General features: G+C 38.8%; 1 protein-coding gene across 1 annotated transcript; it reads left to right on the top strand.

Annotated features, from left to right (window-relative positions):
* The first annotated feature begins 877 nt into the window (after positions 1–877).
* LOC133823138 (uncharacterized) lies at positions 878–5,603 on the top strand. Its single transcript, XM_062255744.1, has 4 exons — positions 878–1,793; positions 1,878–2,059; positions 4,759–4,833; positions 4,916–5,603. The coding sequence occupies exons 1-4, from the start codon at positions 1,079–1,081 to the stop codon at positions 5,351–5,353; spliced, it is 1,410 nt and encodes a 469-aa protein (XP_062111728.1). The 5' UTR covers positions 878–1,078; the 3' UTR covers positions 5,354–5,603.
* Positions 5,604–14,530: the final 8,927 nt, after the last annotated feature.

Consider the following 14,530-nt stretch of genomic DNA (forward strand, 5'->3'; position numbering starts at 1 on the left):
AAGATATTTTGTAAACCACCCTATAAATAGACTGGAGAAATTCATTTGTGGAGATGTTGAAATCGGTATTGGGAATATTTTTCTAAAATTGCTTTCTAAAAGCTTTGAGAGAATTCCACCATTCAATAATATTGATTCGTGGATTAGGCAGATTTTAACTACTGAACTACGTAAAATATTTTTATTGATTTTTCTAATTTTGTGTTTAGTGCTAGTCTATTCTAAGTTGACGAAAAACGGCGGCAATAATAGGGTACCAAATTTAAATTTCGATAAAATATAAGATATCAAATAAGTAATTATTCTATATTATAATGCTACAAAAATATAGTTATAAATGTATTATATTATAATGCTAGAAAAATGTAGTTATAAATGCCTAAAAATGTAGGGTTTATATTTTTTTGGATACTATGTTTTGTCTAATTATTTGTTTGGATTATGTGTTTTGACACATTATTTTTAGACCACTAAACTCAATTTTGATAAAGAAAAAATTGAATATGAACACATTTATTAGGTAGAATGATTGTATTTTTGTTCTGAATTATTTGTTTGATGAATTATTTGTGATTTTTGTTTAAAAAATCTTGACTAAAATCGAGTTTTTATTTATTTGGTGAATTATTTGTGATTTAATTAAAAAAATCTTGACCAAAATCAAGTTTAAGGTCTATTATAACAATTTTACAAAACAAAAATTCTAAAAAATAGTTTATGAAAATAGGGGATTTAAATAGTTACCGAAACAAATCACAAAATAAAAAAAGTTATAAACCCCAAAAATGTATTATATTATTTAGGGCATGAAGAAAACTCCCAATCTATTAAAAAAAAAATCCCAACTTCCAATCTTATCCCTACACCCAAAACCAAGGTCAAGTCTTTCTTTTTGGCTCTACAAAATCCCTATTTTCAGCATCTTCCTCACTCAAGCAAGACTCTCTCTGTTCATTCAAAAATCCCAAAAACCAAAAGCCCTTGCTTCGACCTCAACCAACGCCACCACCCTAATCAGGTGGTGCTCCCAACCGATCAAGCCAAAACCCATAAAAACCCTCTCTTTCATAGGACTATAATGGCGGCCTCGGATGTCTCTGACGGACCCGTCCTTAGTCTCATCAACAAGCGCCTTAGAGCCCTTCGTAAGAAATTCAATCGCATCGTCCAGATGGAGGAAGCCATCGCCCAAGGTAAACCAATTAACAAAGAGCAAGAGGAAGTCCTTCGCTCCAAGCCCGCTGTCTCTGTCCTCATCGATGAGCTCGAAAAGCTTCGCCAACCCCTTTCCGCCGCCGTCGACGAGGAGGTTAATCTTGCCGTACAAAACCACCACCAGGTCTTACCCTCCACTCAGCCCATCTCCTCCTCCTCCTCGGATGGTTCCCCGGATAAAGATCATCAGGGCGAAAGCCAGCCCAATGGACCGTCTTCAGAACCCGTTATTAGCCGAGAATCGGATCACAAAGAGACTGTGGTGGAGGACCTTCTCAATCTGCTCTATTTTGGGTCCCTTTTTGATGTCAAATCTCAGAGTGACTTCACTTCGACCATGCTTACCAGGACTCACGAGCGTGGTTGTTGCTTGACCTATGATTATGTCACCGATGACGCTACTGATCTGCTTGGCGAGAGAGATTTGGACCTGATTTCCAAGCTCGGTGGGCTTTTGATATCTCGCCCAGTCGATTCGAGTTTGTCCCACAAGAATGCCTTGCAGCGTTGCCTGGAGCACGCCAAGCTTTGGCTCGCCAAGTCGGACCAGCTCATTGAGCCCAGTGCTAATATTACCTGTACATATCGTTTTTTTTCGAGTCTGTTTATTCGTATGGAATGCATGCTTTCGTTGGCTAAAAGTTTTGGTTTTGTTTTGTTAGATGCGGAGTTAAGGGAGAGGCTGAGCAAGATTATGGCTTCAGACTACTTGACCACTACGCCTGAGATGAAAGCTCCCGTAGAAGTTGCTGCAGCTGCAGGAAATTATGCCTCATTTCAGGTGCCTGTTCAGGGTTCCATCTCATCTATCCAGGTGGAAGCATCGGTTTCACAGTTCCAACAGGTTTAATTCAATTTGTTCTGTATTGGATTAAATGTTATCTGGGCCTGTTGTTTTTCATACGATGTAGTAAGCTTTGCTTTTGAATTTTTGGTCTTACCTATAAATATATATTTCATGCTTGCTAGCCAATTGTTGCTTTGCTTGTCGCTGCATTACTCTTGCACTGTGTGCAATCATAAGTTTCTTATAGTATTTTTTTTGCTTTTTAATTTTTAGTTTACTCATAAATATTTCATGCTTGCTAGTCTGGTATAAGTTAACTCAAAATAAGAACAGCTATCATAAGTTGAGATCACTCTTACTGCCTAGAAACTAGGAACGTCAGGATAAAATAGTTGATGGATTTGGTTCCTGCAGACATGAGCAGGTGGGTGAGTGTGAATGTCTCGAGGAAGTAGGAGAACTAGTGTGGTAATGGTTAGGTAATAGTATGAAGGCAAAGAGCAATCCTCAACTTGAACCTTCTATAACCTTTTGTATAGAACTTACAACATCACATTTCCCTTTGTGAAAATTAGTGTTGCTACCTTTGGTTGAGAACGGTAAGTATAATATTCAACATGGTGCTGTTACGGTTTTAATGTTGCAGTGTGTGCTACATGTGGAATATTGTCAAGTGAGATCTGTTATCTATTATTAGTTAATTTGGAACTTTGATGTAATGTGATTCTGTTTAGGGCAATTTGCATTTCTTGATCAAAGTACTATTTTAAGGCTTTCAGCCTTTCACAAAAAATTAAGACTAAATGGCATAGATGGTCATTCACGTTTTACTGTTTGACATATTGGTCCCCATCTCTTTTTTTTTTTCATTGGCACTATTTAACTAACATTTCATTTTCTTGGCATCTGTTAGTAGCTATTATTGTGGGCAAAGTTTTTCCCCAGGGATCCTTAACGCGTATTTGTTGGCATAAAAAGTCTCTTTATATCTATGTAGGTATTTTTTGGGGGCAATCGATTCTCCTATAAAAAATATTGCAAATAGCAATCTTTAGGAAAGTTTAATCCGGAACAATTGTTTGAACACATGTGCCATTGTAGAGTGAAGATGAGAAAACAATATTTCAATAATGTAAAGGATTTTTCTTGGATCTCTGTTTACCAAGAGTTTTTAATATTTAGTGGGTTTTACTCACTTTGATACACAACACAATTGTCTTAACAATTGCTCTGAGGGAAAAAAAATAACAATTTATTGGAGAATTGGATAAATTAAAACTAAAAGAATGAAAAAAAAAAGAAAAGAAAAAGCACTAATACACCAGTTGATGAGAAATTATAATGGAGTAAAACGCAGTTATGCTAATTTAAGGGAGGAAAAAAAGCAAGGACCTTGCACTACTAGTCAAATTTGACTTTTTAGCCTTTACATTTTTATCTAATTGTGAATTGGTTATATTAGCAAAATATTGACATTTAAGTTGTGAAAATTTTAATGTTGTCAGTTTTTTACTCTTTTTAATATCCCCTTGGGGTTTGGGTATAACTTTTGTTTGGTTGATGGCCCTTTAGTTTTGTCAGGAAATAGAGAATGGTTGTATAATTTGTATTTATAATTTATTACCCCTCCCAAAAAACGAAGACTGAACTGTCAAACAAGTGAACCAAAAGGGATCAATGGCAAAAAAATTTATTCCATAAAATAATGGGTTCTAACAAAATTATGGACGGACTGTACAAAATGACTAAGTTATGCCAATAGAGTGAAACGTTAGTTGCCTGCTAAAGGAAAAATGGAGATCAATATGCCAAATAGGTAAAAGGATGGGGAATTACAGTCTGTTGATTCATGAGTTACTTAGTGTTTTTGGGTGAGGATACACTAAATAAGTTGCTTATTAGATAAATGACTCATTGTTTATAAATAAGTTTTTGGTTAGAGGTATTGAGTTTGTTGGAGGATCTGCATAATCCATCCTTTAGGTCAACCAAACTCAATGAAAAGAAGGGTTTATTTGCCCGTAGTAAACTAAACTAATAGATAAGTTGGTGTAAGTTACCCAAGAGGAGTAGCTTAATCAGTGAGGCATGTGGTTTGTTTCCACAAAGTCTTAGGAACCTACATAGCAATGGCTATAGTTTCATTGTTTCCAATTATTGTAGGATAAGTGAGGAGCCTAGTTTCCAAGAAAAAAAAAAGTTGGTGAAAGTTGGATTCTAACAAATATTTTTGTAATTTATATCATTAGAATTTAGAAAATATGGTTGTGTTTCTGTAGGCTGACTTAGTACCTGGATCATATTAAGGAAAACTTGAAATTGGAGTTTTATTCTTCTGTCCTTTCTTCCTGTCAAGTTCATATGGCCACCTCTTCTTAAGATTGTACCCTCTCCACAAGATGCGGCAGTTTAGTAAATTCTATTTACTAACATCTCCAAGGAATATTGTTTTTTCCCTCACTCGAAGCTTCAAGTATAGGCCTTGACACATGGACATATCTTGCAAGGCTCAACTTCTAGTTATGCTTCTTTGCATGCCATGCGAGTGCTAATCTGTATTTCTTCATCAACATTATTTAAACTTCTTATTTTTATGTTTATCCATTGTTAATTTATACATATATATATTTCTATTATTATTATGTGTCACTTTCGCTAGTATTTCTTAGTTTCTTTGCAGTATAATTAACTTTGATTCATTGTTTATGATGGTACTATTTATAAACAATTTTGAATTACCTTATGATGTAATGCAGGATGAAGGCTTATCAGATTTTCAAGAGCATGAAATGGGTGGTAATCAATCAAGTCATGTAGAGGAATTTCATAAGGTGCCCTCAGCTAAGCTATAATGACCCTTTATTACTTGCACATGTTTAATTGAAGATAACGCATGTCTATTTTTGTATGCAGGATGATGAACAGGAGATGGGAAATTCTGAAGAGATCCCTGTTGAACGCGAACAAAACATACCAGACACAGAAGTGGAATACAATCAGATAGAATTCGAATTGAAAGAGCAGCAGTATGTACAGCGGAGGCCCTATCAGAACCAAAGAGGAGGTCGTGGAGGTGGTGGTGGTGGGGGTGGCCGCAGGGGTTACCCAAACAGCCGTGGAGCTCGAGGCAGCAGTAGAGGAGGGGGACCCTACCAAAATGGTAGAGGAGGGGGGCCCTACCAAAATGGTAGGAACCAGTATTATGAGCAGCAGCAGCAGCCTGGAGGTTATCCAAGGAATTACTATAATAATAGAGGAGGAAGGGGTGGAAGAGGTGGACTATCTTACAACAATCATGGCTCAGTGGTTCAAGGCGGTCAAGCCTCTGCCAGTGTTGGGGTTGGGTCATGATGTTAATCGAACTTGTTAGTAGGACCATTTTTAGTAGCTTCTTTTTGTGTTGGTGGTGAATCTTTTGTTGCTTTGCTTTGAAAGATGATCTGAATGTGGGGTTTGCCTAATGAACTCACCATCCAGGACTCTTTGTAGTTGGGTTAAATTGAGGATTTCAATAAGAAACCATGCAAAAGGGAATAGATTTTTGTTGTTTCTTTCTGGACCTATTCTTTTAATATGATCGCATCGGGAGGATTATAATTCATGAGCCATTGGACTGAATATGTTTAGTTTGGTTTGTTCATAGGTGGGGCGCATATAGGTTTAATTTTATATTTGGGTTTATATCTTGACAGGTTTCCATTTTTTCCCATAAGAATCACACAAGTTTCCAAATTTTACTTTGTATAATTTAATTTCTTAAACTTACTAATTAGGTCTCCGTTGGGGATCTTATCCAACATAAAAAAAAATATGAAAAAAGGGTGTTCATCTGATCTAATCTTTATATCCTAACCAATTCAATTATCATCATTCATTCCAATCAGCAATTAGATTGAATTTTAATACTAGAGAGATTAACCGATAAAAAAACATACAAAAACAAAATTGTATATAAAACTAGACACCATTAAGTAGTTAGGACACCATTTTGCTGCAGTCATTTGACTATTTTGACATTTAAATAATTTTTAAATTTTTTATTTTTTTTTTATAGTGTACATTGTAGTTATTTAAAATATCATGTAAAATTTTAATAAATTCTAAATAATTTATAGTGTCGAAAATAAAGTTTAAACAATTAAATTTTACATGCACATACAAAAAAATGCACGCATGCAACAGCTTTATTTTTGGTATAAACTATTAACAATTTCTAAAAATTTGCAAAATATCTTAAATGACTGCAATATACACTATCATAAAAAAATTAGAAAAAAAATTATTTAAGTATCAAAATACTCTTTTAGCTACACCGGTACAGCCAAAAAAGTGGATGCATCAAGGTTCTCAACGTCCTCCCTTAAGTAATTAATACTACATTAAGTCCTCAACATTAATTTTATAACAAATTATTAGTGAAAGTGAGAGGGAAAGAGAGACGAGGTTGAGAGAGGGGAAAGAGTTGTGTGGGGCATTAGCGTGAGATGAAACTAGGAGAAAATGAAAGATAATGTTTGACTTTTTGATAAGGGTGATACACTAAAATGAAATGAGTTTCTATAGTCTTTTAGAGTTTCTTTCTACTATGGTGTGGGAGGGTGTATAGGAAGCTTAATTGACAACTAATAAAAACTCACAAAATCAAATATATTTATATACTATATAATATATATAATTATATATATATATTATTTTCAATAAAGGTAGGATTGATTTAGTTATTAATTGGATTTTGATAGTTCTTGTTGACTCTCGAATTGGTCAACAACTTAGAGTCAAATAAACGATAGAAAATAAGATGAAAATGAGATGAAATCAAGACGAAAAGATAAACGACACAAATAATTTATAGTGGTTCGACCCCAATCAAATGGTAATGACCTACGTCCACTTAATGTTCTTATTGATGTAAAATTCCAAGAACAGTGATCAATGAACTGCCGTTCATGAGTTTCACTAGCTCTCAGACGAATACAATTGTGATGGATAACAACACTCTTTTTTCTCTCTTAGAATCACTGAGCTCAAACGTTCTCAAGCCAAAAGTTAAAAAAGAAGTCCTTCCTCTTGAGCCCTTTCATCTTTATTTATAGGCTCAAGGAGTGTTTACATGGGCCAATGAGCCTTCAGTATATTTAATACAGGTGTATCTAAATAATAATAGAAATTAGATTTAATACGTAATTACAAGATTGCACATCTGAAGGAAATAAATGAATCTATGCGACCAGGCTAGTCGCCGATAATTATGATGCCTGATAAGCCAATGATCTTCTGGTCGAGGGTCGAGTATATTATACTCACTTAAAATTGTCACGTGCATCCCATGTGTAGACCAATCCTGCCACATCATCATGTAGTCCGTTTTTGGGTAAACATTTGCCCCCCAAGTTTACTTTACTGCGACCAGCATAAAGTAAACTTAAACCATCAACCCTCCACATGACTTGTTAGACCTGTTAGAGCCGTTAGTGCCTTTTCGAAAAAGATAACCAATCATGTCATTGCAGTTTCCCAAAAAGCATTTTGACGACTGACACATTATCCCACGCTTCAAAAAATCCTCCCCCATCATTACCTTATTAATCGTGCATCGATCAATATAAATAATCCCTCATTTTCACTTTTTACTTTTTACTCTCCTTTTTTTTTTCTCTCAAGAACATTGAAGAACGAAGCACGAAGAACCTAGAAAACTCAGACAACTTCGGTGATTCATGGAGTATCTGTCCAGCCGACGCATCAACGCCTGTGAATTCGCATCAATTTTTTATCCAAGTAAGTTCCCTAAGCTTCGTTGTTTCTGATATGCCATGCAATAATTATATCTTGCGTTTTCTGGTATTTTGGTATCAGAGTTTCCAAATGTTCTTGAAAAAACTTGATTTGGGGTAATCGGACTCGTATGTATTAACATGATAGGATAAGGAAAAAAAACACTAAATGAGGCTTAGGAATTGGCTTGAGAATTAGGATTACTGATTTAGGGCGCAAAATCGAAGTAAAAATTTGATTTTTAGGCACTCGGAAAAAATTGGGTTTTTCCCGCCCTTTCTCAAAGTCGAAAAGTTTTCCCTAAAAAACTTTTCACTTCTGCTTTTTATTCCGTTTTCCAAACTGTTCGCATGCTATTTAGTGTTCACGTTAGAATGTTGCTGGTCGTCTAAAAGCTTAACTTTTATACACGAGCAACGTTATCCTAACATTTCCACTTCTTTTGTCTATTGGTCATAGATTCTCATCTCCGCTTCTCTGTTCGCCGAATTTCATGCACGACCTGTGGAGAGGTGAGAGGCCGATTGACGAAGACTTGCTCGCACTATTGTTCGAAGATCAAGAATAGCTGTCGTTGCCATTCTCAGAAGTTCCTTTTTCTCAACACAACCCCACAAACAGACCTCCAACCAGCCCAACAAATATGGGTCGCGTAAAGTCCATTGTTCAAAGAAAAAAGAAAACAGCTACACCTTCTACTAATCAACCTGCCCCTCGTACTGAGACTCCTCCGACCAGCCCCCAACCTATAAACACTTCATTGTCAGAATTTCAAACTAAAGCCCGACCTCAAGATGTCCTTAGGCTAGAGGTCGAATGGTATGTAGCACCTCCTAGCATCATTACAGCTAGGATGGTAGAAAATTATCTCAAGAAGTATGGCCTTCCTGGGATAACCCTCATCAAGCCTTCACCCGGCCAGCGGGCAAACCTGCCTGGGGGCGCCTTCAGCACCTGGTCGAGGTATCACATCGAGGCAGGGACAACCTTGCCTCTGCATCCATTCTTCCAGGGGGTGACCAATTATTTTGAGGTCGCCCCTTTTCAAATCACCCCAACGGATATAGAATACTCTCCACACTCTATATCCTTTATAGTCACAAGAAGTGGCCCGTACCTACGCCACATGAGATCAACTACTTGTTCGATCTCAAATCTAACCCCAACCACAACAACACGGGGTTCTTCCATTTCTACCACAAGTAGTCTGCTCGCACATTCCTGAGTGACATCAACCACAAGTCCAACGTGGGGAAGTACTTCCAGAAACACTTTCTAACAGAAAACCTGGTCGCCAATAATCTGGCCTTCACTCAAGGAGGTAAATCTCTTATTCGCTGGTGGTTTGATTTCTTTAAGCTTTTCCATACATTATTTAGAACCTAGGTGTTGTTCAGGTCCATGGCATCGACCAGACCCCACTCCAGAAATGGAGATTAGAGTCGTAGCCCTGACCAGCATGACAAACATTGAAAAGAGCGTCAAAGAGCTGGTCACGGAGAACAACTTAAGGCTGCTCGGCCTTCTTGCACCTCACTAGGATGTGAGGGAGTTAACAGCAGGGAGTGCTACTGGGGGAGAAATTCCTGAGTAGCAACAAGATGTGTCACAACCCCCGAGGAAGCGGGCTACATGAGTGAACATCAGAGAACCTTCCAGCACTCCGTGAGCAGCTGCTGTCCCTGCTCAACATCGAAAAGGCAAGCGGAAGCTTCCTGACCACCCCGAGCCCATACTTGAGTCCTCGGATGAGAACGGTATTGACTTCTCACTCTTAGACAGTTTGCCCATTCCCTGTCATTTATTTGACGAGGACGGAAACTTTAAATACACAACTAGTTTAAATTCAGACTTCTTCAAGCCAGAGAGTGAGTGTAGAAGTAGTATAATAGATAATATATCGACCAGTAATAAGGGCTTAGGTATATTACTTAGAATTTTCTTTACTCTTATCTCCTTGCTTTAGTAAGTACCTCCATTTATATTGCCTGATTGTTTGTTTCTATTTTGCAGTCATGTCTGCCGAAGACCCATTCAATCTATACAACCTGCCCAAGACCACTGCTTCCGCGAGCAAGAAGAAGGGGAGTAGGAAGCATCCTGGGGAAAGTAGCAGCAATCCCTCAACGAAAAAGGCTCGGACTGAGGATCCTCCAATACCTGTTCCCTATAAAGAAACAACACCTCCTCCAACTCTCATCGACCAAACTTCTCCACCAGCACACGTCGACCAGACTCCTCCCCCAGCTCCCGCTGACCAGACTCCTCCCCCAGCTCCCGCCGACCAGACTCTTCCTGGTCAGACATGAGATACCCAAGGGAGTCCCTCATGAACATAGCTTCCAGCTAGGCCAAAGATAAGCTGACGAAGCTATCAAGGCATCGATGCCGTCGAGAAGCGATCAGCAAGACTGGCTCCCTGAAAGTCGACCAGATCTTCAGCCGCGCGCTGAACGAAGTGCTCAGCGTAAGTTGCTATTTTTGCTATGCTTTATTTGTTTATCTTGTCCTTTTATTTCCACTAATAGCTTTATCTTTTTTCTGATCGCAGAGAGTTCTAACCATGAGCACTGGTTGGCGTCGCTCGGAGGCATTGGCTGCTAAGTATGAGGAGAGACTTGGTGAGCAGGTCAAAATGGCCGAGGCTAAACACGCTGAGCAGCTCAAGGCGGCCGAGAAGAAAAATACTAAACTGCTGGAGAAGAATGCCAAGCTTGTTGAAGAGCTAAAACAACATAAGGATGCCCTGGCCAAAGTAACCAAATCCAGAGAGAAGTATAAGGAGGCATCATTGATTAACTTCAAAGAGGCCTCCAAGCTTCAAGAGGAACTGGCGATTAGCAGAAAAAAACTGACGAGCTGGAGGTGCGAGTCAAGCTGCTCCAAGAGACTAACGCCAGTGACTTGGAGAGGTTTAAGGGAGCCACTTTTAACTGTTTTTATATGTTCTGGAAAAACAACCGCGAGGAAAATTTTGACTATCTTCCAGAGCGCATGAAGTAGTTTGAGCTGACCAGGTGCCTTGCTCACTTTGAAGAGGAAGAAAAAGCTCAAGCATCCCCTGAAATCTCTCTGGCGATGGGTATCGATGGCGTTGACGAGGAAGTTGGGGCCTCCATCGACTAGCAACCTCAACAAGATCCTCCGGCTGCTTCATAATTTTAATTATTTTTATTTTAATTTGTAACTTGGAACACACGAACCATGGTTCGTGATGTCAAGACAATATTTTGCTGCGCGGGCAGCTTTTCCTTTTAATTAAAATTTACATTCGAGCAATTGCTGCTCGCAGTGTAAGACAATTCACTTTTGATATTATAATATTTGATTTATTATAACATCTGTTCGCATAACCAAACCTAGCATAACACTTTGCTTTGACTTAACAAAATTTAAACAAAATTTTGAAAAATACTCTAAGTGTTGTAGTATGCTTTCCCTTATTTTGCTCGTGTGTTTACATATACGTGTTGGTATGCTTTGCTTACTTAGTACCTTATATGCCCCCCGAGTGATTGAGGAGCTTAAGGTCCTCGGTCACTTGCCTTGACCAAGACCTGTTTGAACATTTCTTCTCGTAATAAATACATATAAAAATATAGCAAAACAACACACGTAATGAGCAAATACTTGTAATAAATACAATAATTGGCAAGAATAATTGGCTGCGCACAGTTCTTTTTATTTCTCTTAATAAATGGATAATCATGTATGTACGAGTGATCAGAATTTTGATCTTACACTTATAAGCGATTAGTCATATGACTGACTAACCCTTGTTCGTAAACTTGTAAAAAGGAAAATTAATACAAGTCAATTCCTTAAAAAGAACTATTTATTGATAATATTTGCGCAGGTGTTCTCCATTCCAATAGCGAGGAATGAGATCTCCATTTAAGCGAGCAAGTTTATAAGTGCCTGGTTGAAGGACTTCTTCGATTAGGTATGGACCTTCCCAGTTAGGTACAAGTACTCCAGCAACTTGATCGTGGGTGTTAAGAAAAACTCTTCTAAGTACCAAATCTCCCACATTAAATTTTATTTCGCGCACTTTAGAGTTAAAATATTGAGCAACCTTTTGCTGATAAGCTGCTACTCGGAGTTGAGCTTGCTCGCGCCTTTCATCGATTAAATCCAGAGATTCCATCAACAACTGACTATTAACACTCTGATCGTATGTCACCCTTCTGTGCGATGGTGGATCTAATTCAACAGGAAACATGGCTTCATACCCATAAGACAAAGAAAATGGAGCATGGCCCGTTGCCGTTCGATGGGATGTTCTATACGATCAAAGGACTTCAGGTAGTTATTTTGGCCATGCCCCCTTTGCTTCTTCAAGCCTTTTCTTCAGGGTATCCTTCAGTGTCTTGTTGATAGCTTCAACCTGTTTGTTTGCCTATGGATGAGCTACTGAAGAAAAGGTCTTGATAATTCCGTGCCTTTCGCAAAAATCTGTAAACAGATTGTCAAACTGTGTGCCATTGTTTGAGACAATTTTCCTTTGTAACCCATAACGACACACGATGTTTTTGACCACAAAATCTAGCACCTTTTTGGTCGTTATTGTTGCAAGTGGCTCAGCTTCGGCCCACTTCGTGAAGTAGTCAACAACAACCACAACATACTTGACGTTGCCTTTTCCAGTGGGCAAAGACTCGATCAAATCTATTCCCCATACTGCGAATGGCCACGGGCTTTGCATTTGTTTGAGCTCATTAGGGGGTATCTTGGAGAATCGTTTCACTTTCAAAAAAAATCCACAGAGTCTTCATTCATTGTTGGCCAGAAGTATCCTCGCCTTAGAATCTTCTTGGATAAACTCTGCCCCCTAGCATGATCCCTGCAGAAACATTCGTGGACTTCTCGCATTAATTCTTTGGCCTTTTCCTTTGACACACACCTTAGGAGTGACATTGAGTACCCTCTTCTGTATAAAACTCCGTCGACCAAGGTGAACCGAGCCGATTGCCTTTGGAGGGCTCTTGCTTTGTTTTTGTCCATCGGCAGTACTCCATGCTATAAGTATTCAATGAAAGGTGCCATCCATGTGTCTGTTGCTTGGATTACTAGGGAGGATTCTTCTGCTTAGATGCTTGGTGCAGACAAACGTTAAACATGCACTATATTTAAGGTGTCACCATCCTTTGCACTTGCTAACTTGGCCAAAGCATCAGCATTTGAGTTCTGGTCGTGAGGTACTTGCTGGATAGTATATTTTTTAAATTGCGCTAATAAGTCCTTTGCCTTGTTTAAATAAGCAACCATCTTCAGACCCCGGGCTTGATATTCTCCATTGATTTGATCAACCACTAAATGAGAGTCGTTGTAGATTTCAAGTGACTTTATATCCATGTCCTTGGCTAATCTTAATCCTACGAGCAGAGTTTCGTATTCGGCTTCGTTATTGGACGCTATGAAGTCGAATCTAATTGCACAGTGGAATCTATGTCCTTCAGGTGTGACTAAGATCAAACCTGCTCCAGCATTATGTTCGTTGGAAGAGCCATCTACGAACAACTTCCTAGAAGGAGTTTGGCTTTGGAGTTCAGGCTCTTCTATCGGCTCAATATCCTGGAGCCCAGTCAGTTCTGCGACAAAGTCTGCAAGAGCCTGTCCCTTCACAGCTGCTCGTGGTGAGTAAGAAATATCAAACTATCCAAGTTCAACTGCCCATTTTAACAATCGACCGACGACTTCTAGTTTCTGTAGGACTTGCCATAGTGGCTGATCGGTGAGTACTACAATGGGGTGAGCTTGGAAGTACGGTCGCAGCTTTCTGGAGGCCAAAGTTAAGCAATAGGCTAATTTTTAATGGGTGGATACCGCAACTCTGCTCCAACTAGCCTCTTACTTATATAGTAGACAACTTTTTGCACATGCTCCTCCTCTCTGATCAGGACGACACTAGCAGCATATTCTGTGACTGCCAAATATATGAACAAAGTTTCCTTTTCGACCGGCTTGGACAAAATTGGTGGTTGCGACATATGAGACTTCAGAGCCTGGAAAGCCTACTTGCACTCTTGCGTCCACTCGAATTTCTTATTGCCTCTAAGTAGATTAACAAAATGGAACACACTTGTCCGTTGATTTGGAGATAAATCTACTTAAAGAGGAAATCCTTCCAGTTAAACTTTGAACATCTTTTATTTTTGTTGGCGACTTCATCTCAATCAGGGCCTTGATCATTTCAGGATTAGCTTCGATACCTTGTGAGTTTACTATAAATCCCTAAAATTTCCCTAATTCAGCTTCATCTGATATTTATTTAAGACGTTAAAGCATTCTTGCAGGTCCCTGATGTGTTCTTCTGCCTACTTTGACTTAACCAGCATGTCATCAACATATACTTCCATATTTACTCTAATCAGCTCTTTGAACATGTGATTGACTAATCGCTGGTAAGTCGCACCAGCGTTTTTCAAACCGAAAGGCATTACTTTGTAACAGTAATCCCTGATGTGTTCTAAATCCATTTAGGGATTCTCCCTCCTTCTGGTGTATCTTGACCAGTTGGTTGGCTTTGGTCGAATGTACTCGACCAGCGTAAAACTGCCCGTAGAACTCTTTCACGAACATTTCCCATAAAACTATGTTAGCAGGAGGGAATTTGATAAACCACTCCTGAGCAGTATCGGATAAGGTGGCCAGAAAGATTCTGCAGCGAGCGTCATCCGACACCTTCTGGATGTCCATTTGTATCTCGAATTTATTCACATGAGATATTGGGTCCCCATATCCATCGAAGTT

Source organism: Humulus lupulus, chromosome 3 (assembly GCF_963169125.1).
Source record: "Humulus lupulus chromosome 3, drHumLupu1.1, whole genome shotgun sequence".
In the NCBI taxonomy this organism is placed as follows: Eukaryota; Viridiplantae; Streptophyta; class Magnoliopsida; order Rosales; family Cannabaceae; genus Humulus; species Humulus lupulus.

Coding starts and splice junctions, on each gene's coding strand:
- LOC133823138 (XM_062255744.1), top strand. CDS start 1,079: ATGGCGGCCTCGGATGTCTCTGACGGACCCGTCCTTAGTCTCATCAAC. Junction 1,794..1,877: donor GCCCAGTGCTAATATTACCT/GTACATATCGTT, acceptor TTGTTTTGTTAG/ATGCGGAGTTAAGGGAGAGG. Junction 2,060..4,758: donor CGGTTTCACAGTTCCAACAG/GTTTAATTCAAT, acceptor GATGTAATGCAG/GATGAAGGCTTATCAGATTT.